Source organism: Miscanthus floridulus, chromosome 14, assembly GCF_019320115.1.
Source record: "Miscanthus floridulus cultivar M001 chromosome 14, ASM1932011v1, whole genome shotgun sequence".
Classification (NCBI taxonomy): Eukaryota; Viridiplantae; Streptophyta; class Magnoliopsida; order Poales; family Poaceae; genus Miscanthus; species Miscanthus floridulus.
In genome coordinates, this window is record NC_089593.1 from 97,020,806 (window position 1) to 97,048,794 (window position 27,989).

Genomic DNA, 27,989 nt, shown 5'->3' on the forward strand with positions numbered 1-27,989 from the left:
GGCGGAGCAGGAGACCGGCGGCCGTGGTGGAGGAGATGGAGACGCGCGGGGAGGAGCAGGAGGCCGGCGGCGGGGGAGGAGGAGGCCGGCGACGTAGGGAGTCGGCCGTTGGCGCGCGGGCGCTGGGGAGGAGAGCAGGCCCGGGGACGAGGATGGAAAAGCAACGCGCAGGTGAGGAAGAAGCCGGGGGAAGTCACATTTTTTTGGCTTGCCCTCCCATGTGTAAGCCACCGAACGGCTTCTCTCCGGCTTCTAGGCGCAAGCCGTTTTGCAGAGTGCCGTTTGGCACGGCTTCATCAAAAGCCGCTCGAGAAGCCGATAGATGAGCCATGCCAAAGAAGGCCTACATGTGAAACTGTGAATATATACTAGTTCAGTTCAAATTTTGTGGGTGAGTTCATCCCAATCTTAGCACCATAGCAATCCAAAATGATAAAAATATGTTTTTGTCAGTTTTTTGTTTGAATAAAAGTTTGGGCTTAGGAATTGGCTATCAATTCCAGTGGTATTTTTTGAGATAAAAATGGGAATAAATTTACAACATTTCTTGTTTCAAAATGGGCATTCTGCTCAGTTTTTATTGCCGGGTTTGTGTCATAAGATCTCCATCAGCCTGTTCGCTTGTTGGTTTCAGCCAGCCCAAACCAGCCAATCAACAGTGTTTTTCTCTCACAGTAAACCAGCACTAGCCAGCCCAGAAATCAACCAGCGACAGGTCGCATATGAAAAAAAAACATACTTTTCAGTCCAAACGCCCAAAAAAATTTAGAAAGATATCAGTTGTTTAAATAAAGGGGCCACAAAAGAAAACTCCATGACATGAAGAATGAAATCTGAAAATAAAATGAAAATTTTTCATGTTCATCCTGTTCGTTTGAACTTAGCGGCCGTATATTTTTAATAAAATAATAGTGTTTTTTTTCTCACAACAAATCAGCATTAACATCACGCTGTTTTTTCAGCACCAGCAATCATGGTAGTGTTTAGATGGCGAAAATTTTTGCAAAATGTTACTGTAGCACTTTTCGTTGTTATTTTTGACAATTAGTGTCCAATCATGGACTAATTAGGCTTAAAAGATTCGTCTCGTGAATTTCGTCTAAACTATGTAATTAATTTTATTTTTTATCTATATTTAATGCTTCATGTGTCAAAGATTCGATGTGACGAAGAATCTTAAAAAAATTTATAAAATTTTCTGGAACTGGACCCATATAAAAATACCCTAAATCTTTCAAAAAAAAAAAAAACTGAAGCAGAGAGAGAGAGAGAGAGAGAGAGAGAGAGAGAGAGCGCTCTTCTCTTTCATGACTCCTCGCTGCTGCAGAGCAGCCGTACTGTCCTGCTATTAAACAAGCCCAGAGCTTTGCTGCTCCTCCCCTTCACTCCACTCCCCACTCCCCTCCCCATGGCAGGAGCGCGCACGGGAGCTGGCTGCTGCTCTGCCTCCTCTCCTCTCCTGCACTACTAGGCGTGCCCGCCGGCGACGATGGCGATGGTGGCGAGCAGGGAGAGGAGGCTCTCCCCGGGTGCCGCCGCCGCGCCGCAGGTGGACGCGGGCAAGTACGTGCGGTACACGCCGGAGCAGGTGGAGGCGCTGGAGCGCGTCTACAGCGAGTGCCCCAAGCCCAGCTCGCTGCGCCGGCATCAGCTCATCCGGGACTGCCCCATCCTCAGCAACATCGAGCCCAAGCAGATCAAGGTCTGGTTCCAGAACCGCAGGTCAGTCGCTCCGTCCGTCACTCCCCTCCCCGCTCGATCTGTGAGCTTCCTCTCCTGGTTTTGCTCTCTTCTTGCTTCTTGGGGGTCAACACATTTCGTGATCTTGGCGTGCGTGCTAGAAGAGAGGCGTGTCCAGTGGAAAAGTAGATAGGAGCAGTTTTTATGCAGTTCTGCTGTGAGAGATTTGGTTTCGTGTGATTTTGGTCCGTTTCTTCGCTTGATTTGCGCAACGGGCGTCCGTTACTTGCTTTTCCCCCCTTTCTTTCTTTGCAAGTTTTTTTAGCCGTTTTATGCGTATCATTTTGGGAGTTTCCTAGGGTTGATTTGTAGTGATCTTGGGTGTTCTGTGCAGTGGCAATGATGCCATGTTTGGTGGGGGAAATCTGTGTATTCTATTCTTCAGAGATTTTTGTGGAAATAAAACACGAACACCTTGTTGGGTTGCTTGAACCCCTGCGCTCTCCCATTTCCTCGATTCTTTTGAAAAGATTTTGAGAAGCTCTGCACAATGATATGTGTTCCTGTATATCCAGTCTCCGTATCACATACTTTTTGCCATCTGTGGGTTAGGTAGGGCACTAAAGCAACCGTCTTTGTCAGATTTATTATAGGGAAAATTACTTGGCTTATGTGTTCTTGCAAATGTCATGCCGTTCGTGGTGACAATGACTTGCTACCAGGCAGTTTCTTGTTTCCACTGCTTGCATTTGTTAGGATTCATCCTGTTGCTTAGGACAGGCGTGAATGCGAGGTGTCAACCTTACACATGTGTGCCAAGAAGTCAAGAACGTAGGGGTTGCTGCTAGTTAGTCATGCATGAGTAGTACTGAAGTAGATCGAAGTGTCAGTACTGAATTTGAGATTATGAGATCGGAAAATAGAAACAGGTGACAGTTGTTCGGCACCAAATCCTCGGGTTCTTGTTTGTCCCTTCAGGTGTGTGTTGTTTCTTTGTTGACTGATCCAACAGCATTCTGGTTGAGGCCCGTCTTTTCCACTTCAGTGGTGGTGGTGGCATTCGCTGTCCTTCAGGCCCCTCTGAACATCACGTCGTAGGCTATGTCACTTTGCTTCTTTTCCAGCGGATTAAAGTCGGGTAACAGTTTTGTTCTTGGTGGTGCCTCACTGTGGAAGAATCAAGAATGGGAATAACGACACCTTTTAAGCAAAAAGCTTTGGTGAAGGGTAAAAGGAGCCAAGAATCTTTTACCCTGGTGGGCTCAGGAAGTGCTAATTTTGACTAGACTTGGTAGATGCAGTCACACACACACACATCGCTTTCAATTAGGCAATGATTCACATATATTGGTTCTTACATAGTATCCATTTTGTCTCTTTTGCTTCACAATTTTGACCCGCTCGTGCCATAAGAGAATATTACTGAAATGCCTTCTTTCTGTTCATTCTCGGTTTATGCCAATCAAGAACTACAAGGGAATCCCGTGTATTGGAAGCCACTGTTTGTTAGTTGTTTGCCTTTTTAGGTGTGCCTGCCACTAAATCGTGTTTCTATTGTCTTTGGTAGATGCCGGGAGAAGCAGCGCAAGGAGTCCTCTCGTCTACAAATTGTGAACCGGAAGCTGAGTGCGATGAATAAGCTGTTGATGGAGGAGAATGACCGGCTGCAGAAGCAGGTGTCCCGTCTCGTCTTTGACAACGGGTATATGAAGAATCGACTCCACAGTGTGAGCTCCTTTTCTCTTTTCAACTGTACATGTGCTTGAACTAAAAATGGTTTGGTTTCTTGATGCATGGCTTGCTGCATTTTGACTCAGTCTGTTACAGTATTGTTTGCATGCCTTATTATAGTTGTTTTTCCCCTGCTTATGCTTTATCTTGTTTTGCTTGCTATAACATTTGCTTGTAAATTTGCAGCCTTCTGTAGCCACCACCGACACAAGCTGTGAGTCTGTGGTGACAAGTGGTCAGCACAACCAACAGCAAAACCCAGCAGTTCTGCATCCTCCACAAAGGGATGCGAACAACCCAGCAGGGTAAGTCTGAAACCTGATTACATTCGTCTTCAAACTCTATGCTTGCTCTAGTGCTAATTTTCCTTTTGTCCAGTCTACTCGCTATTGCTGAGGAGACATTGGCAGAGTTCATGTCCAAGGCGACTGGAACTGCTGTCAACTGGGTGCAGATGGTTGGGATGAAGGTAATGCACTTGCTTTTTTAGGTAGTGTACTTATATGCACTGTAATATTGTGATACACCTGATGTTGATATCTCTGACCATTTCAAATATGATTCTGATTACAGCCTGGTCCGGATTCCGTTGGAATCATCGCTGTTTCGCACAACTGCAGTGGCGTAGCAGCACGAGCTTGCGGCCTTGTGAGCCTTGAGCCCACAAAGGTATGTAGATTCATGTATTGGTCTTGCGTTTTCTTTTAGCTTCTGCAGCTGTGAGACATCTAATTAATTTCCATTTAGGTTGCTGAGATCCTTAAGGATCGCGCATCGTGGTATCGCGATTGTCGGCATGTTGATATCCTCCATGTTATCCCTACGGGTAACGGTGGAACGATTGAGCTGATCTATATGCAGGTATATGTCTGCACATAAGGTTCAGTCTTTTTATGTGCTTGATTATGTACTAGTACTAGTAATTATGCTTTTATTGATAATGATGATAATTTCTGTTTTAATCTGTAGACTTATGCACTGACAACTCTGGCGGAACCGCGTGACTTTTGGACTCTCCGATACACTAGTGGTCTTGATGATGGTAGTCTTGTGGTATGACTTAATTACCCAGTTGACCTAATGCATATTGTTGGTCTCATTGTCATGTTCCAACCAAGCTTAATCTTCTTGTTGAATTTCCCTGCTCTCAATTTTTACCTGCCTTTTTCACTGTAGTGTGAAAGCTGTTGTAAAATTCTGTCTTTTGACCTTAGTAATACCAATGTGTTAATTGATGCTGGGCTGCCACTTCTTTTGTATGATCATTATATTTGCTGCATAATGCAGTACTGGTAACAATGTGGATCTGTCTTCTGTAGATCTGCGAAAGGTCATTGACTCAGTCCACTGGAGGTCCTTCTGGACCTAACACTCCAAATTTTATCAGAGCTGAGGTGCTTCCTAGTGGTTATCTGATTCGACCTTGTGATGGGGGAGGTTCCATGATTTACATTGTGGATCATGTTGATCTGAATGTAAGTAGCAGTGGGTCTTTCATACTAATGAATGTGCACTTGGCTAGTTTATTAAGATATGCATCTACTCAATTTTGAATTTTTAGCAGATATGTGCCTAAATTATCTTGTGTTCTAATACAGGCTTCTAGTGTGCCCGAGGTTCTTCGACCACTCTATGAATGTCCTAAGATACTGGCACAGAAGATGACTGCTACGGTATGTGTCACTGTTCAATTTCATTGTTTCTAAGCAGCTGTTGGGCTTTGATGGTACTCCAGAATCTGTAATTTTACTGATGCACCAGTGACACTACTGGTTTCGGTATAGGCGTTGCGACACATTAGGCAAATTGCACATGAATCAAGTGGTGAAATGCCGTATGGTGTTGGTCGACAGCCGGCTGTTCTCAGAACTTTCAGTCAAAGGCTCAGCAGGTGTGTAAAAGATGAAATAGACTTTTTGACCTTCCAAGCATCTGCAAGAGTGTCTTGTAATAGCATTCCATTCTTGGCTACCACTTGTCTGAAATCTAAACTCTAATTTGCAGAGGCTTTAATGATGCTGTGAGTGGCTTTCCAGATGATGGCTGGTCTCCTTTGTTGAGCAGTGATGGTGCTGAGGATATTACAATTACAATCAACTCATCTCCAAACAAACTTATTGGATCTCATGTCAGCCCTTCCCCATTCTTTTCTGCTATGGGGGGTGGCATCATGTGCGCAAAAGCATCAATGCTACTGCAGGTTTGTACATTGGACTCAATTTTGTTCCATGCTACATAACCTTATAGTCCATTTAGTTGCTTGCTAGTTGTTATAATACTAAATGTACAATCTTCATGGTAGTTTTCCTTGCATTAAATTGTTTTTGTGGTATAATTAACCTTACCCCAATGTACTTTTGATATTGTAGAATGTGCCACCTGCTATACTTGTGCGATTGTTGAGGGAGCATCGCTCTGAATGGGCTGATCCTGGTGTTGATGCTTATTCTGCTGCCTCTTTGAGGGCCAACCCATATGGTGTTCCAGGTTTAAGGGCTGGTGGGTTTATGGGCAGCCAGGTTATACTACCCCTTGCACGCACCTTGGAGCATGAAGAGGTAATCTATTGATTATGGTTTGTTTCATCTGTCTTGTTAATGTCCAATATAAGCTCCATCTAACTTACTATTTTAATTTCAGTGCTTGGAGGTTATTAGGCTTGAAGGACATGGCTTTAGCCATGAGGAGGTTCTTATGTCTCGGGATATGTTTCTTCTGCAGGTGTGAGGCTTTCTAATTTGTTTCTTGCTTCTTGGTTCATGCTTTTCTCACAACCTAACGATTGCGTGACATTATCTTCTATTGCAGTTGTGCAGTGGTGTTGATGAGAATGCACCCGGTGCCTGTGCACAGCTTGTCTTTGCTCCTATTGATGAATCTTTTGCTGATGATGCACCGTTGCTACCCTCAGGCTTCCGCGTGATACTGCTTGACGCTAAGACGGTGAGTATATCGGATCTAGATCGTCACTCCTGGTGTCACATCTTGTCCTTGCCACACTGTTTCCTTAATACAATACATTATTGCACTCAAATCAAATTGCAGGATGTGCCATCTGCCACACGCACACTTGACCTTGCTTCTGCACTGGAGGTTGGATCAGGTGGAGGTCTGTGTGCTTTAAGCGATGGTTCAGGCACGTGCACCACGAGATCGGTCCTGACCATCGCCTTCCAGTTCTCGTTCGAGAATCACCTTCTCGATAGTGTGGCAGCAATGGCCAGGCAGTATGTCAGGGGTGTGATGGCGTCTGTGCAGAGGGTGGCCATGGCGATTGCTCCTTCTCGCCTTGGCTCGCATATCGAACTGAAGCATCCACCGGGCTCTCCTGAGGCACTTGCACTAGCTACGTGGATTGGCAGGAGCTACAGGTACAACTCAACATCTCAGCTACCAGAGCGATCTTTATTTGGTCTACTGCTGGAATTGTGAATGCTCTCTTCATCCAACATTACCCTGGAATCGTTAATGCTCTCTTCATCCAGCTTTGCACTGGAACTCTTCATCCAGCATTACTCTAGAATTGTTAATGCTCTCTTCATCCATAGCACTACCCTGGAATTGTGTGCTATCAAGTTGTATGGAGTTCCTGATGATTTCAAAATTCCAGGGCGCACACTGGAGCGGAGATCCGCTGGTCAGACACCGAAGGCGCGGACTCTCCCCTGATGCCTTTCTGGAAGCACAGCGACGCAATACTCTGCTGCTCTCTGAAGGTCAGTCTGGTGCTGAGTATCTCATGCTGTCATCTCCATGATTCCATTATCGCACTTCCTAATAATAGCTTATGCCATAACCTGAAACCGGCCACTGTCAACTGCCTGCAGCCGGCTTTCACGCTCAAGTTCGCCAACAGTGCCGGCTTCGACATCCTGGAGACGACGGTGGTGAACATCCAGGACCTGCCGCTGGAGGCCGTCCTCGACGACGAGGGCCAGAAGGCCCTGTTCGCACAGCTCCCCAAGATCATGCAGCAGGTACTAGTACTATGCTCGTACCACCCATGGCCAAGTTGACGACGACATTGCTAGTCTGAAACCTAGGCTGACCTGGCCTCTCCTAACCTTTGTGAGCAGGGCCTGGCGTACCTTCCCGGCGGTGTGTGCAGGTCGAGCATGGGGCGGCAGGCGTCGTACGAGCAGGCGGTGGTGTGGAAGGTGGTGGGTGACGACGGCGCCCCGCAGTGCCTCGCGCTCATGCTCGTCAACTGGACCTTCATCTGACGCTCCTCCGCTCCTGAGGTTGACAGCCTCGCTCGGCATCGCCAGATCACTGCTGGACGGCGCCTTTATCCTACTACTTCGTATTATTTAGTTGCTTTTCCGTTGCACCTGCGTGCTACAACTGCTCGAGACAATGAGACGTTTGCTGTTCCTGTTATGAACTAAGTGCAGTGTGGATCGAGAGTTGGAGACTATGTCACTGCTGTTTGTGTGTGAGACCAAAGAACCTTAGTACTGCTGTTGTTATCAGTGACCCTCTGTGATCTGTGTGCGTGACAAACAAATGTATGCGTTCCTGGTCGTCGTCTCGTCTCCCCGGCCGGTCGCCGGCGCCATCGGCCATTGATCAGTGCAGTAGCTCGCTGGCATTCGCTTGGCAGACCTGAATCCGTCCACCTCGTCGGATCGGAGTTGCTGGTTGCAGGTGCAGCATTACTGTAATACTAGCATTTATTTACTAGGAGTAGAACTCCCTGCTCGTGCTAAGCTCGAGGACTCGCATTGCAGGTCGAAGCATGCATGCTACGGCTCCTGCACCGACCTGTCATCGTCTCTGCAAGTCTGCATCGCTGACGCTCACGCTCCGTTGGCGTTTAAACTCTGCCGTCCTCTGCCGGTGACCGGTCGATGACGCTCCATTGCTGTTCTGCTCGTCGGGGATTTCCCTGATCCGTCAGCGACCCGACCCAGCCTGCCGTAGTGCATGCCGTCTACTACGCAAGCGGCATGGCGGCGGCATTGCTTGCTTGCAGTTGCAGGGTCGCCTGTGGGCTGTGGGCCGTGTGCCTGGCTGCCTGCGCGTGTCGTGTACTCGTGTGGCCTCTCTCGTCGTCCCCACTTGGACCTGCCTCATAAAACGTTAATGGGCCGAATAGCTTGAGCTTGGGCCCAACAAGCCCATCTCCATCCGTCCCCGTCCTCACCCGCAACCCAACCCGACGGCCACTTCCGCCATGGCCATGCTCACCCTCTCCTCCCGCCCCCTGACCTCCTCCTCCTCCTCCGCCTTCCTCCCCTCGAGGCCGCGCGCGCTCCACCTCCACCGCCTCCTCCTCCCCAAACCCCTCTCCTCCGCCTCCCCACTCACGCCGCCGACTCCCCGCGTGGAACCCACCTCCACCCCGCCCCCGGACGCGGACCCCACCCCGCTCTTCCTCCGCCCAGCGTCCCACCGTGTCCCGCCCGCCGCCCTCGCCGCGTTCCGCCGCCGCGCGGCCGCGCTCGTCCCGCCCTCCGCGCCCCACCTCCACCGCCACCTCCGCTGGCTCGTCGCCGACGCCACCGCCACCACCTCCTCCTCCTCCTCCGCCGCCTCCGACGGCCCGGTGCTCCTCCGCGCTCCGCTCGAGGACCTCGAGGCCCTGTGGCTGCGGCACGTCTGGGAGCGCACGCCGTTCCAGTACGTGGTCGGGAACGAGCACTGGCGGGACCTGGTGGTCGCCGTCGCGGAGGGCGTCCTCATCCCGCGCCCCGAGACGGAGGCCGTCGTCGACGTGGTGCGCGCCGTCGAGGGATTCGCCGACGGGTGGTGGGCCGACCTCGGCACCGGGAGCGGCGCCATCGCCGTGGCTGTGGCGAGGGAGCTCGGTGCCGGAGGGAGGGTGTTCGCCACGGCTGTCAGCGAGGTGGCCATCGACGTCGCCAGGCTAAACGTCCATAGGTACGGGGTGCAGGTGAGAGCTTGCGTTTCTTTTGAGTTCTTTTTTTTCATTGATCAGGTTATAAGTGAGTAAACGAGAGTACACAGCTTTATAAAAAAAAAACTGGGCGTACACAGAGCTAATTTAGCGTTCTCATGATTATCACTTATCATCTTGTCCTCATCAGTGACAAGAAGTCTACCGAGCTATGTCAGCATGTGTTCCTCTAGATAGAGTGCTCATTGCTGTTTCGCTGCTTATGGCTGAAATGTGGATAGTTAGCATAGGTGTATGTTTGGCTGGAAAATGTAGAACGAACTGATTGAAAAATATGGTTTTGAGTTGTCAATTTAGATATGAAGTTAGGGAGATTTGAAGCTGGGACACAATGTGTTACGATGATACAGCTATAGTAGCCTCGTTCGACTTTTGGTGTGGCTTTCGTTCAGGAAAGCATGCTCAAAGATGTTCCTTTTAGCCTTTAAGTTGGATGCTCAAAGATGCTCAGCAGCTCAGCTGCTCAAATCGATGCTGAAAGTATGCCCAAAGATGCTCACATCCACCTCAAAGGTGGTCGTGAGCATAAATGTGAATTTTCTGATAGTATTGTGTGTTCGTTTGTTGTGTTAAACTGGTATATATAGAATTAAAACTACACACTTTTGTTTTGCCCCATGCTGTATCTATCACTTTCTGATAGCTTGTCTTACATCCACTTTAATAGTTAGGGAGCTACACACCCTAGTTAGCGTCAATAATAGTCTAGGAAGTCAAAAGATGAGTGTCAACGAGCTTGAATTTGTAATTTATCTGCACAGCTCAATTTATTAAACCATGCTGAAGTTCATAGAAAGTCGCGATTAATACATTTTTCTGTGTTGGAATCAGGATAAAGTTGAAATAAGGCATGGCTCATGGTTTGAACCTCTGGAAGATTTGAAAGGAAAACTTATGGGTGTGATTAGTAACCCTCCTTACATACCAACCGATGACCTACCTGGTCTGCAACCTGAGGTTGGTTGGCATGAACCAAAGTTGGTGCTTGATGGTGGCAAGGATGGCCTTGAGCATCTGTTCCATCTCTGTGAAGGGTTATCCTCAGTTCTGAAACCTGGGGGTTTCTTTGTTTTTGAGGTAATATCTTTGTCACCATTTCTCAAAGACTGTTACACTAACTGCCAATGTGACTGGATGAGTTCAGTATGATCCTCTTATAGGAAACTCTTTTTTTTTATCAAGATGTTCTCCTGTCTAGCTGAATTTGAACTTCAATTTGTATCACCCTTCAGTTGATCATTTAGTAAAGCAACGTCTGAATTTGTTGCAAGGCCTGAAACTCCTATGGAAGTATATAATCCTATGAGACATGAAAAATGTTGTTTTATACCTTAATGATTACCCCAACCCAGTTATCCTACATAGCCTGGACTCATTTGGTACAGTTTGTTTTTATTGTTTTGCAAATCGTATACTGAAATTATTGTTCCAGAGGGATGTGACATTCAAATACCTCTGTGCATCTATTTGACAGACAAATGGCGACAAACAGTCTGAGTTCCTTGTTGATTTGATAAGCACAAAGTGGAGTTCTTCTTTTCACAATGTCAAAACAGTTTTAGACTTTGCAGAGATCAAGCGTTTTGTAACGGGATATCGAAGATGAACAATAAAGCACAGATGTTAGCGTAATCATTTGGAGACATGTTTTGTTTCCTTATGACTTCAGGTAAGAATAATGCCGTTTGACTTGGTTATTTTAATTGCTAACCTTTGTTCTCTTGTATCTTGATTCAATTTTCAGAATGCAAATTACTTGTACTGCTTCTACCAGCAAAATTATGTTGAACTTGCATTAGAACTGAAAATCAGTTTCTTATACTGTCAAGAAATCAGCTTAAACATACGCCTTAGCTCTATGTTCTTTGTATCTTTGTAATGATATAGCATGCTTTTGGTTAGAGATTTTCATGAATTGCTTTTTACCAATTACATTTTTGTGGCTTCAATTGGACACAGTGCATTTCCTTGGTATGGTATGGACCGTTTACTGTACTTTTGAAAAATAACGCTTTTGTTTATTTTGGTCTGAGATCTCTAAAACTCTGCTGACTCAGTCTTGCATTAACTCCTCACTCTTGTGGCTAACTTCTCCAGTAGAATTTTGCTCATTGAGAATCAGTTTACTTGATTGTGACCAAATCATAATTTAGATACGGCAGGCTTTCGTACCATTATCATTAGAGATTCTTTTGTCGGAAATTGTGCTGACAAAGTTCATAAGAAGTCATGTTTTTACTGTCCAGGTTTGCACTGATGGCAAGTTGCTCTCAAAAGTCATGCTATTATCGTGGCATTATATAATTGGACACAATTCATATGTTAAAGAAGAGGTTTTATGGAATCAACAAATTACACTTATAGAGACAACATTAACAACATACTATTCAGGGGACCTAAACCCTCTTTTGTTCATTCTGTCTTTCCTCCCTAAACATTTATCTATTCCTCATATGCAAAATTTGGTTGATGTTATGCTGCTCTGCTGCTTTTGCGTGTTGGGTAAACCTTCTTGTGTTTGCCCTATTTAATCCCCATCTTTTTTACCCTGGTTTTGTCAGGACCTTCCCAATTGAAATATGAGATCAGTCTGGGCTGGCTGCGGCAGAAAGCGAATAGCGCATACAGTTGCCCCTTTGCAGAGCTTATCGCTTGGAGTTTAAGCCTGCTGGTGGCAATAATATATCGCAAAGTCAACCTTATGCGAGGTAATATGTTTGCCAGAGCCAAGCTGTGCATAGATGATCCAACTGCCCAAGGAAGCTAGATAGTAGACAAGAGTCTCGTGGCAGTTTGCTTTCAGAAGATTGTAGCATGTATTTGGCCACTAGTTTTGTGGCTGAGTTGGGTGATGATTGTGATTTAAGGTGGAGGCTTTTTTTGGCGTCTAAAATTATTCCGCCGTCCACACGCCACCTTGTGTGCTTCATTATTGATGCCGTGGTCCAATTTTTTTTTTTAATTATTATTGTTTCTTTCTTGCTTACCTCTGCTGAAACCATGTAAAGACTAAATTCTATGGAAGGTGAAGCCCATAATGATTTTCCCAGGAAACCCAGAAAGCATAATCGAAACTGATGAACAAGACAGCTCACAACAAAGAACTGAAAATGACTTCTTAATGCAACCTTGTAGCTGAACTGCTCGCTCTACCGGTTACCATGGCAGGTAGAATTCTTCTGTGCCTCAGGAGGAGTAAGGGGGTGTTTGGTATCTACATGCCCTCCTAAAATTTCTGTCACATCGAATGGTTAGGCACATGCATGAAGTATTAAATATAGACTAATTATAAAACTAATTACATAACTTGCGACTAATTTACGAGACGGATCTTTTAAGCCTAATTAGTCTATGATTTGACAACGTGTTGCTACAGTAATCGTATGCTAATGATAGATTAATTAGGCTTAAAAAATCGTCTCGCAAATTAGCCTCTATCTATGTAATTGATTTTATAATTAATCTATATTTAATGCTCTTTATTAGTATCTAAATATTCGATGTGACATGAATTTTAGGAGCGGCTAAAGAACTAAACACCCCCTAATTCTGTTTTGCCCTTTTGGCTAGTCACATGCTATGATGCAAGTTTGATGGGCTGATGATCCATTCATAGCATTTTCGAAGTCTGTGCTCGACTAATTCATTCATTCATAGCATGCGAATGAAAATCACTAGAGCTATTGCTGTATATGTATATAAAAAAAAATCTGGGAATCATGAGACGTGATGTGTAAGGATTGCAGCACAGGGTCGCTGGAAAGGAATGTCGGGGTCATGAGATGCCGTCTCATCTTGTGCATCTGCATCTTTTTTCTCTGTTTTTTTCCTCCGTTTTTTTTTTTTTTTGACAAAAGCTATACTTGTATGCGATCTTTAGCCAACTCCTTGACTACCTCCAGAAATTGCAGGAAACTGGTGGTGAGACAGACTGAGAGCAGGTAGCATGGCAAGTCCCTGACAACTTGTGAAGTGGTTCTCTCCTGTTCATCTACCTCACCCATCGCTGTCCATCCATTCCAACCCGGTCGTTTGGTTTGATTGTCCACCAGTTTGCACTTTGCAGCAGTGCTCCTGTTTTCACAAAATATGATGAGTTGATCTGCCAACGCCCAACTTGTTGCAATATTCTTGCTTTTGTCATCCAAAACGTGATGTGTGATTATGAGGTTGATGTTTCTGGACTATCATTATTGTGATTTTGTGAAAAGAATGGGAAGTTGAGCATTGTATACAATATGCACAAGGATTAGAAAACATGCAGGGAATGTGACTGATGGTGAGGTTTGCAGGGTTGTTGTGTAAGTAACTGCAAGCACCAGGCCAGGCCAAGGGAAAAAGATGCAAGTGTTGGGAGGAGTTCAATCTGAGTACTTCATCTGACTTTTCTCCTCGTTGCAGATTATGGATGGATTATTATAGAATGACAACAATTGAAAACAAGGAGCGCCAAGTCAAGATAGAAATCTTTACATTTATGCTGGTTTGGTGAACTAGTCTTGCCCCTGCAAATAATGTACAAAAACCCTGCAAAATCGAAACCCATGTTTAAATTAAGGTTTTGAAATTCAGTATTAGACTGTCTCCAATAAGGAGACTCAAACTCAAAATGGGTAGTGAGAGACCCAAAATCAGCCTGCAACAGAGTACCTATACGGAAGACCTATTTTGGGTTGCCTGAGAGACACAATCCAAATATGGGTATTCTCTCTCCTGGAAACCCATTTGCAGAAAGGATTATATTTTGGGTCTTGTTGTTGGAGAAGATGCCGAATATGTATTGAACATTTTGCCTGTAGCGCTACCCAAAGCATGAATATGTCTTGTATTTTAGGTGCTGTTGCTGGAGATAGCCTTACCCGCGTTTGCATGCTACCCTTGTGCCATGGCATATGCATGCAATCATTGAGAAGCAAAACCATTTTCTTTTGTCATATGTGTCTCTGCTGTCTCCTAAGATGAAGGCAAAATTTCGTCACACATTGATGAGTTGTCTGATCTGTAAACCAAAATTAAATTTTGGTCAATTGTATAGAAGTAGCTATGAATAATGAATCAAATATGCAAAGAAAAAGAAACAAAGAACAAAGGAGGGAGGAAGAAAAGATGAAAGGTAAAACAAATGCCATGTTGCTTTGCTTGAAGGATGCCATGCCAAAACAAATCTTGGTTGGGGTCATGCAGACGCTTCTTGACCTGGTAGAATCTCACATCTCTCATATAGCATCACAGGTCAACTTGGACGGATGGTATTCTTTTATCTTTCGCCCCCAGAAAAATATTTCTTTTATCTTTACCATGCAGGCCTATAATTTTGCTAGCACCTGCCCCAATAATTAGGCATGTGGATGGCATGTGACCCAGTGATCTCATTTTGTACAATCACCCTCCTGAACTTGGTAAATTGCATGGGAAGGGCAGAGAGAGTACTCTTGGAACGCTCTTGCAGGCTTGCTTCAAACAAAAAGATTAGTGTCAGGACATTGGCATAATGGCATCCTATTTCCTCCATTTGCATATGTGACGACAAGCTTTGTAACCTTTTTGGACGGTTCATCAGCTCTGGTTAAGGTTGGATAACGAGCTGGCTCCTCTCGGCTCGGCTCGTTCTGGCTCGTTAAGATAACGAGCTAGCTCGACTCGGCTCGTTATCCTAACGAGCCAGAAAGTTAGCTCGGCTCGACTCGTTAAAAGCTTGAGCTGGCTCGTTCAGCTCGCGAGCCAGGTATAACAAATACACAAAATATAATATTTGCATTTATCTAAAGTTTGAGAATAATAATAATATAAAAGAAATGCATCTAGACCGGTTACCAGTTAATTTATAGGATCTAGACCAGTTACCAGTCAATTGTAAAGTGCAAAACATGAAGTAATGCAAAAACTAATATAAGTTTTGATACTTTTTTCTCTGAAAGCTTGGCTCGTTTAGCTCGTGAACGGCTCGTGAGCTAGCTTGAGTTGGCTCGTTATAGCTAACGAGCTAAAATCTTGGCTCGGCTCGTTATCATAACGAGCCGAACCGAACCAAGTCGAGTCAGCCACGAGCCGAACGAGCTAACGAGCTTCGAGTTTTTCGTCCAGCCTTAGTTCTGGTGGTTCATCTCCTCCATCCATAGTTCCATACACCATTGCTATGTTTGATCCAACACTTCTCAACTGTTTGGTACCAAACTGCAACGACCAAAGGCAATGGAGGAACCACCTATTTCTATTTTGTGTTCTTTTGTGCTGGGTGTCATTTTGTTCTTTTGTGTTTGGTGTCCATGTGGACACCTGTATTTTCTATTTTTTTAGAAAAATAAAAAGAGAAAAAGGATGTTTGGAGGGAGAGAAACTATATGCATGGACCCACATGCAATGCAAAGAAAAAAAAAAGGGAGAAAACAAGGTGGAGAAAGAAAGGAAACAAAAGGCTATCAAACTCCTAGATTGTTATGGAATTTTTGGCACTAGAGAGAAAGAGGAGTCACGAGGGACTGGCATTACTTTTGCAAGCATAATCATAGTCAGGTGACGGTGAAATTGTATATATTCCATCTAGCATCAACAAGTACATGCATCTGGTTATTTTAATTTGGCATGCTATATATATATGTAGGGTGAGTTCGGCATCGCTCCGGCTAAACGAGGCTCCGTCATTGTGCACCGCCCTACCATAAAAACTAATCCCTGGAAAACTCTTCCTTTTGATGCGGCTCCAGCCCAGCGTTGGTGCAGGAGCCGAAGCTGGAGTGACGCCAAACATATCCATAGTTTTGAAAAGGACTAAGGACTTGTTAGATACAAGAGTTAATTGGTAGCTAGCTAAAAATAACTAAAATTAGTCTTATTGTATCCAAACAAAAAGGGCTAATAGGTGAGTTAATTAATTTGGCAAGCCTTTTTAACTAGTTGTCTGTCAACCTTAGCTAATTTAAGCTAGCTTTTAGTTCAACTACTGGTAACTAGCCATGGCTCATCGAACCTAAAAAAAAAAGTGATTATCTTATTTAGGGTCTCTACATTTCCCTATGGCATCAACATTTCTTACTCCATTTTTTTCCTCGTGAGACAGGATTATTGGCAATTTCAAAATATGATCACTTGGTGACGGAAAAGAAAATCCCTTTGAAACAAAATTATGTTCACTTGGTGATAGTATACTACAGTACAGTCGACACTTCACAACTCCCTATGCATGTTTCCCAAGCTAACCCTACCTACCGTACACATTTCAGTTTAGAATTTTTTTATTATTTTTAACACTTTTTTAAACTATTTTAAAATCTAACACTGTTTTAATTTTTTTCCAAAACTAACACTTTTGGCCGTGCCTATTTCCCTGGCGCGGCGAAACACCTGTGCCGCGCTATGCATGGTGGCGCGGCGAGAGGGTGACGTGGCGACGACCGGGGCGCTGACCGGTGATGTGGCAGGGTCTGCCGCGCCACCGATTTTGGCGCGGCAGTGACTTACCCTGATCGGTGGCGCGGCAGAGCCGGCTAAAAGGGCTGCGGCCCAGTCCCGCCTGCCTTCGCGCCTTCGCCTGCCTAGCCGCCTAGGCGCCGTGTCTTCGCGCCCGCCGCGCCTGCCCGCCGCCCCGCTGGCCTGCCCGCCACTCCCAAGTGTTGTCGGCGCCCGGCCCTCTGTTCTGTAGCTGAGCATATAGATGGGTTCCCGCCTCTAGTGCATAGATGGTGCATGAGACACTTTACCGCTAATTTCTAATGGCGTCAGAGAAAGCAGGTGGTATGTGACAAGGTAAAGGCTCTATGTTGTATACGTACAGAGCACCAGTTCAAGGAGACAAAGAGAGAACTAGACAAGATGGTAAATGAAGCGGGAAAGGCCTGGTTAGAGACACAGATGGAACAGAAGGCTCAGTGAGCGTTAGCATATGACGAGGGGGTTTCAGGTATGGCATCATGACCACTAACTCCTCGGAGTCCTTCAACCGTGTATTCACCGGAGTTCGATCGTTGCCTGTTTCTAGAATTGTTGAGTTCTCCTTTCATAAGTGCAACGAATATTTTGTCAAGAGGTGGGAACTTGTGCAGAGGAATATAGCTGAGCAGGGACGTTTTGGAAAAGGCCGGAGCAGAACATTTGAAGGAGGCCGAGGAATTGGCCAAGTAGCACACCGCCGAGCCATATGGACCCTACCGCCATATCTTTAGTGTACGGGGTAAGGGTGGCATAAGCTTGGGCGGCGAACGTTATGATGGACGAAACTACCGAGTTGATCTTGAAAAGTTAGAGTGCAGTTGCAATGTCCCTTAGATCATGCATGCCCCTTGCTCTCATATGATCACGGCCTGCAGGGTTCGCGGGTACAACTATGAGGATCTGCCATATATGTCACCCTTGTATCTCCGTTAGAACACCGTTAGTATTTGGGAGATGAGCCTCGAGCCATACCTTGACCCAACACAGTAGCCACCTTATAATGGTTATGACTATGTGACGCATCCTAATCTAATGAAGATAGGGAAGGGTAGGAGGAAGAAGAAGCGACTCAAGGGGGACATAGACGCTATGAGAGGGTACGTCGAAGACATGTATGGAGGGGGAGACTTCAACGAGACCCGTGACAGAAATCTTTGCTCCGTTTGCGAAGACCCTAGTCACAAGGCTAGCAGGCATAGAAGACAAGGGCAGCAGGTCCATACATAGAAGTTCAAATTTTGCAATGCTACATAATGTTAATTTGAATATTGTTAATTTGAATACTCTAACCCTTTGTTTATCAATTTATAATAGGATGGCCCCTCCCATGCAGCACCAGTTGTACCCCCTTCTTGAGGTGGAGTACGACGACCCGCACCGAGCACACTTCTTGACTGACACCGACACAGAGGCCCCCTTGGCTCCTTTGAAGGCCCCACACCGACGTTGGCTACACTCCCACTGTATTGCCTACAAATCCGAAGAGACAGAGGCGTCCGAGGGATCCTTACACTCCTGGGACTTAGTTGGTTATGTCGAACTTATGTCAAACGAATATTGTCGTCCGAAACTTGCAGACTCATGAACCAATTAAAATGTTATGTCGCAACTTGTCAACTTGCGCACGGACTCTAATTATTTGCTTCATATTCGTTTCAATGCATCGCGACAGCACTTGTAGTTGTTTACTGCACCGACAGCAGCTCCCATTCAATTGGAATTGAGGCTACAGAACCTGGGCTTAGGGTTACGTGCCAAACGAGAACATCGATCTGCCAAACGTGTCGCGTCGTGGGCCTAGTTTTTTTACATTGATCTGATGCTAATAACATAAATTACACGCTACTATTTTAAAATACATGGGAAACATGCAAGATATATAGGTTGACGTAGCCCAACATCGATCGGGTTACGAATTCCGCACTGTCTAGCAAACTCACGCATCTTGTCTTTGTGATGTTTAACGAATAGGTTGACGTAGTCATATCCATATCCCCTCTTCCGTGCAATTACTTGTCTCCCCTTTAGTTCATTCAAGAACTTAGCTTGACCATCGTAACATTCTCACCTGCATTTCATAGTGCTCTATTCAAACAAAAAATTATATCATATATGTCTTAGCAAAAGAAATAAAATATGATTTCATGTTTATCACAAAAATAACCAACCTCATCATAGTCAACCATATGGCCGCAATAATGGCCAATTTCAAGCTTTGAAGGGACTAGGCCATAGTTGGATTTAACACCACATTCGCACATGACACGAGGTGCTCTGTAAATTATCCTTTATTTCTTCTTTTCCTTAACCTCTGGCGGTTCTTCTGGCTATTGGTTCTTAGGACCATAGAACCACTCCTTGAAACGACACTTCGCCATTGAAAACACCTAAATGAGGTAACATTAGTACATGAACACATATAGCTCAACATTTTAATACATACACTTTACACTTACTTCATGCTTGTTTGGACACACAAACTCCAACGTATTCTCAGGGTTTATCACAGCTCGATCTCCGCAATCGCACAGAGGAGGTTCCTCGAGTCGTCTAACTGCGGCTAAGTGCTTCTCCTTAGCCATCATTGGAGGGGGGTTAGGGGGAGGTGGAACCCACCGCTCGAAGTGCTCTCGTGGATGTCGTCCTCTCCACCAATCATCGAAAAGGAGGTACATAGGGTCAAACTTGTCTGCACCGTCGATCCACTGAAAGAAAAAGCACCTCTCATGGGCCTACACAACAAAATTCTAATAAAATATTAGTAACCTAGTAATACAAATGAAGAAAAAAATATACGGAAACAATTACTTACATTAAAATGACTGCATGTGTAGAAGCAACGAGCCACTATGTCCAGATGTCTCGATTGAAACACGTCGGCCGGACGACTACAGTCACAATTAGGTACAGGGAGGTCAGGAGGGACGGGGGCATCTTTGCTAGACTCGTCAGGGTACAATTCTCTAGGACGACCCCATTTTCGCCACAACTGCTCCCGAAACATGTCTTCCATCTAATAAAATGATTCAAATTAAACATCAATCAAAACATCGCATATTAATGTAAAATATAATCATTTGCATTACAACTCAAATAAAATAACCAACACTTATAGCAACAAAAATATACATGATAAACATACTTCTAACTAAATAATTAACCTTTACATCGATAAAATCAAACTAATATCTTCCTCTAAACCATAGCCCATAGTTCCCAAACATAATTTTTCTCCTAACCTTAACTCTGATTCATAATATTTCAATCTAGCATTCAAACTAAAATAAAAAGTGCGTCATTACCTTGAACGAGGTCGAGGAGGGAGGGAGGCGGCCAGGGAATGGAAGGGAAGGGAGGGAGGGAGGGAGGCGACAACAGAGGACCGAACGCCGACAGCACTTGGGAGTGGCGGGCAGGCAAACGGGCAGGCGGGGCGGCGGGCCCGAAGGCGCGGCGGGCAGGCAGCCAGGCAGGCGAAGGCGCGAAGGCAGGCGGGACTGGGCCGCGGCCCTTTTAGCCGGCTCTACCGCGCACCGATCAGGGCGCGTCACTGCTACGCCAAGATCGGTGGCGCGGCAGACCCTTCCACGTCAACGGTCAGCGCCCCGGTCGTCGCCACGTCGCCCCTCTCGCTGCGCCACCATGCATGTTGCGGCACAGGCGTTTTGTCGCGCCAGGAAAATAGGCGCGGTCAAAAGTGTTAGTTTTGAAAAAAATTAAAACAGTGTTAGATTTTAAATGAGTTTACAAAAAATGTTAAAAATAAAAAAAATTCCCAGTTTACTGCCACCAGGGATAGATGAGTAGAGTACTTCTTAAGCAGCTAACCACTCCACCTCCACTCTTCTGTGATTAATAACTCAAGTTTAATGCCAAGCGCATAAATGAACTCTGCCCTATTCGCTTGAGCTATTTTTCAGCCATAGAACAGTGTTTTTTTCTCACAACATTTCAGCATAAGAATCAGCATAAGCCAAATTTCAGCATAAGCGAACATGGTGTCTGTTCTGTGTTCTCCTACCACGTTTTCTCATTATTAGTACTTTTGGCATACCAATTTTTTTGAACCAATAATAATTTTCATTCTCATCATCATTAATTAAACGAAACAGTTATTAATATTTTTCCCAAACTCATAAAATTGCCTAAATCTGAGTCACCATCATCATTCATTCATATATATTCTCACATCTTCCTGTTGCTGGTGTCACTGTTACTCATTCAATTGGCAGCTTCTCTAACCTTTCTCTCCTCTGCAGTCTGCAGAACAAAACACTCTCTTTTCCCTCTCTAACCACCCATCCCATATCCATCAGCACCGAGCACCCCTGCCCTGCTCCTCTCCTCTCCTCTCCTCTCCCCATGCCCTGCCCCGTTCCATTAACAGTGTCTCCTCTCCTCTCCCACACTCTCACTGCTCCCAAGTTATCCCTAATCCTGTCTCTCCTCATCTTTCTTTCCCTGCCCTCTTTTGCAAGATCTCTCCTTGGTCTTCTCTTTTCCCTTTTAACTCTACCGCAATCCCTCTTTTGTCACGAGCCCGAGCGCAGCAAAAGCGAGCGAGCGAAGCACCAGCAAAAGAGAGCGACGCCGGCTGCGCCAAAGCTCGGATTCCCGTCTATTTTACCCCCCGCCCCCGCCGACTCACCGGCGCGAGATCCATCCGGCATCCGCAGGTGTCGGCGGCCCGCAGCCCCCCGCGAAAGATGGCGCCTTTCTGAGGCTCCCCCGGGGGTTTCTCGTCGTTTATTGCTTGCTTCCCCCCCTATCTTAAAGCGGCGGCTTCCAGGGAGCTCCTGCCGTCCCCGGCCAATTCAGCTGAGGTGGCGGCAACTGGGTTTAGGGCTCGATCCGGTTTGTGCTCGGGCGTGTCTGGCTCTGACCCGGGCGGGGAGCGGTGGTTCTTGGCTCGTTCTTGAGCTGGTTGCGACGCTTATCCCTCTTCTTCGAGTTTTTGGATTGGAGAGGCTTGGGGGAAGCAGGTTCTTGCGAGCTGCTGCTGCTTCGGTTCTCGTGGAGGAGTATTTTTTGAATTCGGTTGGGGGGGAGATGGGGCTCTCGCGGCCCCTGGACTGAGCATTTTCCGATTGGATTTCGGTGTTTCCTGCGGCTCCCAATCCAGATGGCGGATTTGGGGCTGTGGAAGCAGGCGTGGATGTGGGTGCTGTCCCAGAAGCACATCCTGGCGTGGGCGCACACGGCGGCGTGCGGCAACAGGGAGCGCCTCGCCTTCCTGGTCGATCGGCACTGGCCCGCCGTGTCCCGGGCCTGCGCCACCTCCTCGCGCCTCGCGCTCGCCGCGCTGCGGCAATGGCGCGGGTGTACGGCGCGCGGGGTGCTGGCGGTGGCCAGCCTCGGCCCCGCCGCCGTCTTCGTCATCCTCTGGAGCTTCTTCGTCTGCATGACCTCGCCGGCCTGCGCCCTCTACGCGCTTCTTAGCCTGGTTCGTGCTCCTCCGCAAATCCTACTTGTCTTGTCTTGTTGCTTCTCAACCTTTAGCTCAGATTTGATTTACCGGATAAGGATTTTGGGTGATAGATTCTAAATCTTGACATGTGCTGCTTTTGCTGTCCAACTTTGCGTTGCATGTGAGGTTACATTTCTTTACGAAAGTGGTTAAAGTGTTGCCTGATGGATGGTGAAACAAATAGGATAGGATGGCCTAAACTGTGCCGCCACTGGTTGCCTTCATGTGTTGCTGCTAAATGTTTGTGTGAAGCTTTTAGTAGTAAGCTTCTTCTATGCTATCGCGAAGTAACATCTATGAACTGCACACTGCGTTTTCAACTTCTTTTATACTATACTACTTAGTTCTATCTAGTTTGTTTTGCTACCAAAGAACATCTATGGACTGCACACTGCGTTCTCAACTTCTTTAATACTACTACTTTGTTCTATCTAGTTTGTTTTGCTACCAAAGGTAGGATGGTGATTGAACATGATTCTCGCTACTTTAGTAGTAACATATGTGAACTGCTGCGTTTTAAGTTTCTTTTGCACTACTTAGTTCTGTCTAGTTTGTTTTGCTACCAAAGTTAGGATGGTGATGAAACACAACTTTCGGATTGAGTATGACCTGACCTACTAATCCTGTTATGTGAATATATCTTACTATTCTAGAATGATGCTATGCTACTCCATCCTTCATAAACCGACTTGCTATTTGTGAGAATGCATCGTGTCTGTAATATGTACCCTGCGAGGATCCTATCTCAGCAAAATGCTAGAAAGTTGATGTTCAGTTGTTTCATCGTGCACTAACTACTGTTTGTTTGATTAATTGAAATGTTAATACCTATGAACATAGCATACTTTTCATTGTAGGTCTTGTTTGGATGCACATGTATCCACCTCAATCCATGTGTGTTGGAGTGGTTTGGGGTGGAATTTACCCAGTCCAACACACATGGATTGAGATGGATACACGTACATCCAAACAAGACCGTAGATGGATTAACTCTAATATGCACTTATGCCTCTGCCATAGTTTGAGTTTCTATCTGCTTGTAGCCCCAGTTGTGAACTGTAGTGGGCTTAATTAATACGGAAGAATGTTAGACCTTTTCAGCTAGATTGCACTAGGTAAGTCATACATGAATTCAAGCAGTAGAAACAAAATAAAACTAAAGAATCCTAATGCTAGGTCCCCTGATATTTTTTCACTGCTAGGTTTTGACATTTTCATGCTGACTGCGTAGTTCATTGTCATCAAATGTACTTGTATAATATGTAGCTTTTACTTGCAAGTAAGGACACACGATTTCATATTTAGATTTATAGGATTAGAAAGTATCTGAAGGTATGTTGTTTGCTAATTTTTTAATAGCTCAATATTTCAGGGGGCTGCTGCTGCAGTTGTTCACTATATGGGCTATACACCTGGCCTTTTCATTGTTGGGCTGTTTGGGATATTAATAATGTGGATGTATGGCTACTTTTGGATTACAGGAATGCTTCTGGTTGCTGGAGGTTTGTTTATTTAAACTTACAAATCTGCTCGTGAGAATGCTTATATTTCCTACAAGTCCCTACCCTGTTTGTTTTTTCCCGTAGTCATATTTTTTTTGACGCTTACACCTGATGATAGGCTTCTATGCGTTAATGCAGGTTGTATGTGCTCTTTGAAACATGCTCGATATGTGATACCTGTTTTGACTTCATATGCTATTTATTCTGTGGCTGTTCGTGTTGGGTGGCTTGGAGTCTTCTTGACACTCAACCTTTCTTTCTTGACAAATGATCTTCTTAATAAGTTAGCGCAAGGATACGAAGGAAGCACTGAAGAAAGCCAGTTTCAAGACATGAAGGATTCTGATCCAGTTATGGATGAGTTCTATCGTAGTTGTGAATTCCCACCGGTTCTTGATAGTGAACCTGAGACCGTGTCTTCGGCGAAGCCATACTGCTCAGCACCCATCCAAGATGTGTTACATGTACAAAAAGAGGAACCTCCTAGTAAAGTAGTGAAATCTGATTCTAGTTCATTGGATGAGATTAAGAGGATAATGGATGGTTCAAACCATTATGAAGTTTTGGGCGTACCTCGTAATAGAAGCATTGATCAAAAGACCTTGAAAAAAGAATATCACAGAATGGTACTACATCACAACCCCATATACAATAGAAATTCATATTACTGTCCTCTTTTTTACAGTCTTGTATTTTGTTTCTCTAGGTCCTGCTTGTACATCCTGATAAAAATTTGGGAAATCCATTGGCTTGTGAATCATTCAAAAAGCTTCAATCAGCTTATGAGGCAAGTGTTTGTTCAGATGTTTATGCTTTGACTTTTCGTTGTCTAGATTATTGTTTAATCCAGTAGTGTATCTTTTCTTTATTACCTTTCTGATTCTTGATGAAGTTAACTTGTGTAGTCATACCTTCCTGCAGGTTCTCTCTGATTTCACAAAGAAAAACAGCTATGATGAACAACTGAGGAAAGAAGAATCACTGAAAATGACTCCGAGATCACGTGTTGTCTCTCAACAGGTGGTTTCTTATCTCTGTTGACATACAATTATATTTCTCTTTCTATATATATCCGGTGGTTTCTATGTATATCTGGTCAATTATTCAAGTGTATAGTGTAACTTACTGAGAAATTAGCATGGTGCCATTGCAAAGATGCACAAACTGGGAATACTACTGCTTGTGAGACTGGCAGGTGGGCCCTGGGTCCACATGTCAGGACACAACAATGGTATTTTTCACTTGAGTGGTCTAATGGATGTGATGAAGCAATTCACTTTAAATAAACTTATCTCATAGACTTTTTTTTTAAAGAGTGGTGTAGAGTTTCTCCCAGACGAGTCCAGGCGCATACAGTGCACTAAGTGTGGTAATTTCCATATATGGATATGCACCAAGAGAAGCAAAACAAGAGCAAGATTCTGTCAGGTTAGTCACCCAGTATGGACTTTTCAGGGTACTTTTCGATTGATTGGGTATCACTGCAGTTAATTAGTAGGAATTATGTGGATGTAGGGCTGTGATCAGTTTCATCAAGCCAAGGATGGAGATGGATGGGTTGAAACCAGATTTTCATCCTCTGTCAAGGTACATTGATGTCTTGCTTTTACAATTTATTATACGGAAGAACTTATGAACAGTGTTGTTTTTTGTAATTTAACTGCTGAAAACTTGTATGGAGTGGTTTCAAACAAATGGAGCGAAGTAAATAAAATCACAATTGACAATTGTGTGAATTCTGTAGTTCTGCTGATGTGAATCTTTGTGTTTACAGAGACAAGTATGGGTTCTTGCCATCTTTTGTTTTGAACTATAAGCTAGTCTTATGCTTTTTTTAGGCTAATGTTTTGTTTGAGGTTCCGCCAATTTAGTAACAGGCCAGGTATTTAAGACATCTGACTATGTCAAATATTTTAAGTTGCTATATAGGTGGATTCCTAAAGTACCTTGGTCTTGGTCATTCAGCTTCTATCTCTTATTTGTCTCATGAGTCAAATAATTCTAATTCTGAATATTCAGAACCTTTAGAAGCTACTCAATTCTAGAATGCCTATTTTCTAATGATGGTCCTGAGATACTCAGTTTTTTTAGTTCATTGTATTTGTATTTGTATTTGAGCAATGTGCATTTTTCACTTCAGATGGAAATACCACGAGCCTTTGTTTGTGCTGAGAGCAAAATATTTGATGTGTCTGAGTGGGCTACCTGCCAGGTGAGCGTCTGGCTCAATCTAACCGATTTTACTGTTGCTATTTTGATGTATGACTTGCAGCTTTGAATATTCACATGAAATGCTTCATTGTTCCATTTAAAGGAATATGAATTTACTTCTCTAACTGATTTTACTGTTGTTGATTATCCAGGGAATGGAGTGTAAGCCTAACACTCATGGTCCAACTTTTATGGTAAACATGGTTGGCACAGATAGGATGCCTCAGAGATCCTACAGTTCCCGGTATCCCTTCAGCTTGGACGCAGAGATGATCCCTGAAGATGAATTTGAGCTGTGGCTTCAGCAGGCACTGGCATCAGGCATCTTTGCTGACAGCCCAAAGCGCAGGAAAAGCTGGAGCCCATTCAAACTGCCTCAAAAGGGTATTAAAAGTTGGCGAAGATCATCATGAGGGTGTGGCATTATGCATTGGGGTCTAGGCGACTACAACATTGGAAAGAAGGCAATAGTACAAGGCTTCATGAATGTAAATAGACTGACCAACAATTTGCCTGGATGGATAACTAATTTTTGTTCGAAAGGAGAAAGTGGGTGAAAAAGAAACACTCGAACGAATAGGTATAACACATGTCACTGTTGAACTTGGTTCTCTTTGCAGCATCCCATGAGTTTAGCTGTGAACCAGTGTGCTATTCGTCCTGTGATCAAAATAGTGGTGGATCTGTGGTGTATTCATTTCAGTAGTTTAGGGATCTGACATGGAAGAATGCTGAAACGTCATTCTGAAGACGGTCGAGATTTGAAGGGATGTTCATGGTAATCAGAAGAAATTTTCTTCTGGTATTGTCTTTCTGTAGAAGGCTTTGTTTAGCCTACCCTAACTTGTTTGGGACTTAAAGACTCTGTTGTTGTTGTTGTTGTTGTTGTTGTTGTATTGTCTTTCTGTAGAAGGGAAGGAAAAGATGAAAGTGATACAGGAGACTGGCTGTAAATACACTAGAAGTTCCCACCTGTGGAATTACTGCTTGTTAACATTGTATACACTGATTAACCCTGTCAAAAACTTGCATAATCCAGGTCTGTGCTGTGATATGTGACAGCATGACGTTCTGGTGATAATAGAGGTCCAATTCTCTACTACTGTTTATAGTTCTGTTTTCTGTTGCCAGTCACTGCTAATGCCTCTGGTGATGATAGAAGTATAGAACCTTGAACCTTCCCTTCCAGCTGTCATTTTTAGTGCTGCTGTTGGTATCAGCTGTAAACTTTGAAACTTTGGTGTGCCCATCAGCTGAACAACTATTGCTATCATGGTTGCTCTATTCCTCTGTGGTGCTGGATACGTAGGATGTTTTATTGATGCTTCGTAGGAATGATTGTGGCTGTTGTAGATCATGGTTTAACACCTAATTATGGTTTCTCGTATGGATGAGAAGAAGCATGTCATGTGAGGAAAAGGGCGAGGATTATACTACTACCGTACCGCGGAAGGTATTGGGCCTATGGTACGGTCATACAAGTCAAAGGCATACCTCGTGCTGGTGCAGTGTGCTACGAGTGCATTAATCGAGATGCTATTTTGTCAACCATTAAATTTAGTTGAGTAACATAGAGACAGAGCCATTACACTTACACAAGTGCATTGTTCCAGATGCCTTCACATTAAACATTGCTGGTAAATAAAGAGCTTACCACTCATCAGTGAGAAAAGATCTATGTACTAGGGACAGGAAAAGGGTAGCAAAAGAGCAACCAGCTACTAGCAAACGACAAGTTTCTGCAGCTTTTCACTCTCTAGCAGGATATGCTGAAAAAAACATGTTAGTTCATTAACCGTCACCATTAAATTACCAAAATCACGATATAATCAAACTATTATACCATATTTGATACACGTGATGAATCATGTGGAAAGACACCAGGGACAGATCCAGCCATCCAGCTGCCCCACAAAGCAATGGAGCCCTTCATCCATTTTTTTTTTGAGAAAAGTAGTAGGAAAGCAGAGAAATAGAGGAGCCAGCCCCGTTCGCTTGTCTGAATTCTGGAGGAATCTGGATGGTTTGGAGGAATGCTGGATGAATTTGT

The 27,989-nt window shown here is 44.6% G+C and overlaps 3 protein-coding genes across 7 annotated transcripts; all 3 read left to right on the forward strand.

Moving 5' to 3' along the window:
* Positions 1-1,310: 1,310 nt before the first annotated feature.
* Positions 1,311-7,883, forward strand: LOC136503843 (homeobox-leucine zipper protein HOX33-like). The gene is made up of 18 exons (XM_066498791.1): positions 1,311-1,722; positions 3,248-3,407; positions 3,598-3,716; positions 3,790-3,880; positions 3,985-4,080; positions 4,159-4,272; positions 4,381-4,464; positions 4,731-4,886; positions 5,010-5,084; positions 5,196-5,302; positions 5,416-5,611; positions 5,781-5,969; positions 6,052-6,132; positions 6,220-6,354; positions 6,457-6,782; positions 7,022-7,127; positions 7,239-7,388; positions 7,488-7,883. The coding sequence occupies exons 1-18, from the start codon at positions 1,490-1,492 to the stop codon at positions 7,632-7,634; spliced, it is 2,565 nt and encodes an 854-aa protein (XP_066354888.1). The 5' UTR covers positions 1,311-1,489; the 3' UTR covers positions 7,635-7,883.
* A 707-nt stretch (positions 7,884-8,590) lies between these two features.
* Positions 8,591-14,088, forward strand: LOC136505402 (uncharacterized). 3 transcript variants are annotated; one of them, XM_066500554.1, is made up of 4 exons: positions 8,591-9,307; positions 10,163-10,408; positions 10,806-11,000; positions 11,893-13,200. In XM_066500554.1, exons 1-3 carry the CDS (start codon positions 8,594-8,596, stop codon positions 10,935-10,937), a joined length of 1,092 nt encoding a protein of 363 aa, XP_066356651.1. In that variant the 5' UTR covers positions 8,591-8,593; the 3' UTR covers positions 10,938-11,000; positions 11,893-13,200. The 3 variants fall into 3 exon arrangements, with proteins under 3 accessions (XP_066356651.1, XP_066356649.1, XP_066356650.1); XM_066500552.1 differs by lacking the exon at positions 11,893-13,200 and adding an exon at positions 13,243-14,088 and having other exon boundaries at positions 8,594-9,307; XM_066500553.1 differs by lacking the exons at positions 10,806-11,000; positions 11,893-13,200 and having other exon boundaries at positions 8,594-9,294; positions 10,163-10,316.
* A 6,928-nt stretch (positions 14,089-21,016) lies between these two features.
* LOC136504601 (uncharacterized) lies at positions 21,017-27,061 on the forward strand. 3 transcript variants are annotated; one of them, XM_066499558.1, is made up of 9 exons: positions 21,017-22,202; positions 23,599-23,728; positions 23,813-24,354; positions 24,435-24,515; positions 24,650-24,748; positions 25,053-25,156; positions 25,244-25,315; positions 25,869-25,940; positions 26,092-26,271. In XM_066499558.1, exons 1-9 carry the CDS (start codon positions 21,882-21,884, stop codon positions 26,135-26,137), a joined length of 1,467 nt encoding a protein of 488 aa, XP_066355655.1. In that variant the 5' UTR covers positions 21,017-21,881; the 3' UTR covers positions 26,138-26,271. The 3 variants fall into 3 exon arrangements, with proteins under 3 accessions (XP_066355655.1, XP_066355653.1, XP_066355654.1); XM_066499556.1 differs by having other exon boundaries at positions 21,021-22,202; positions 25,043-25,156; positions 26,092-27,061; XM_066499557.1 differs by having other exon boundaries at positions 21,026-22,202; positions 23,867-24,354; positions 25,043-25,156; positions 26,092-27,057.
* Positions 27,062-27,989: the final 928 nt, after the last annotated feature.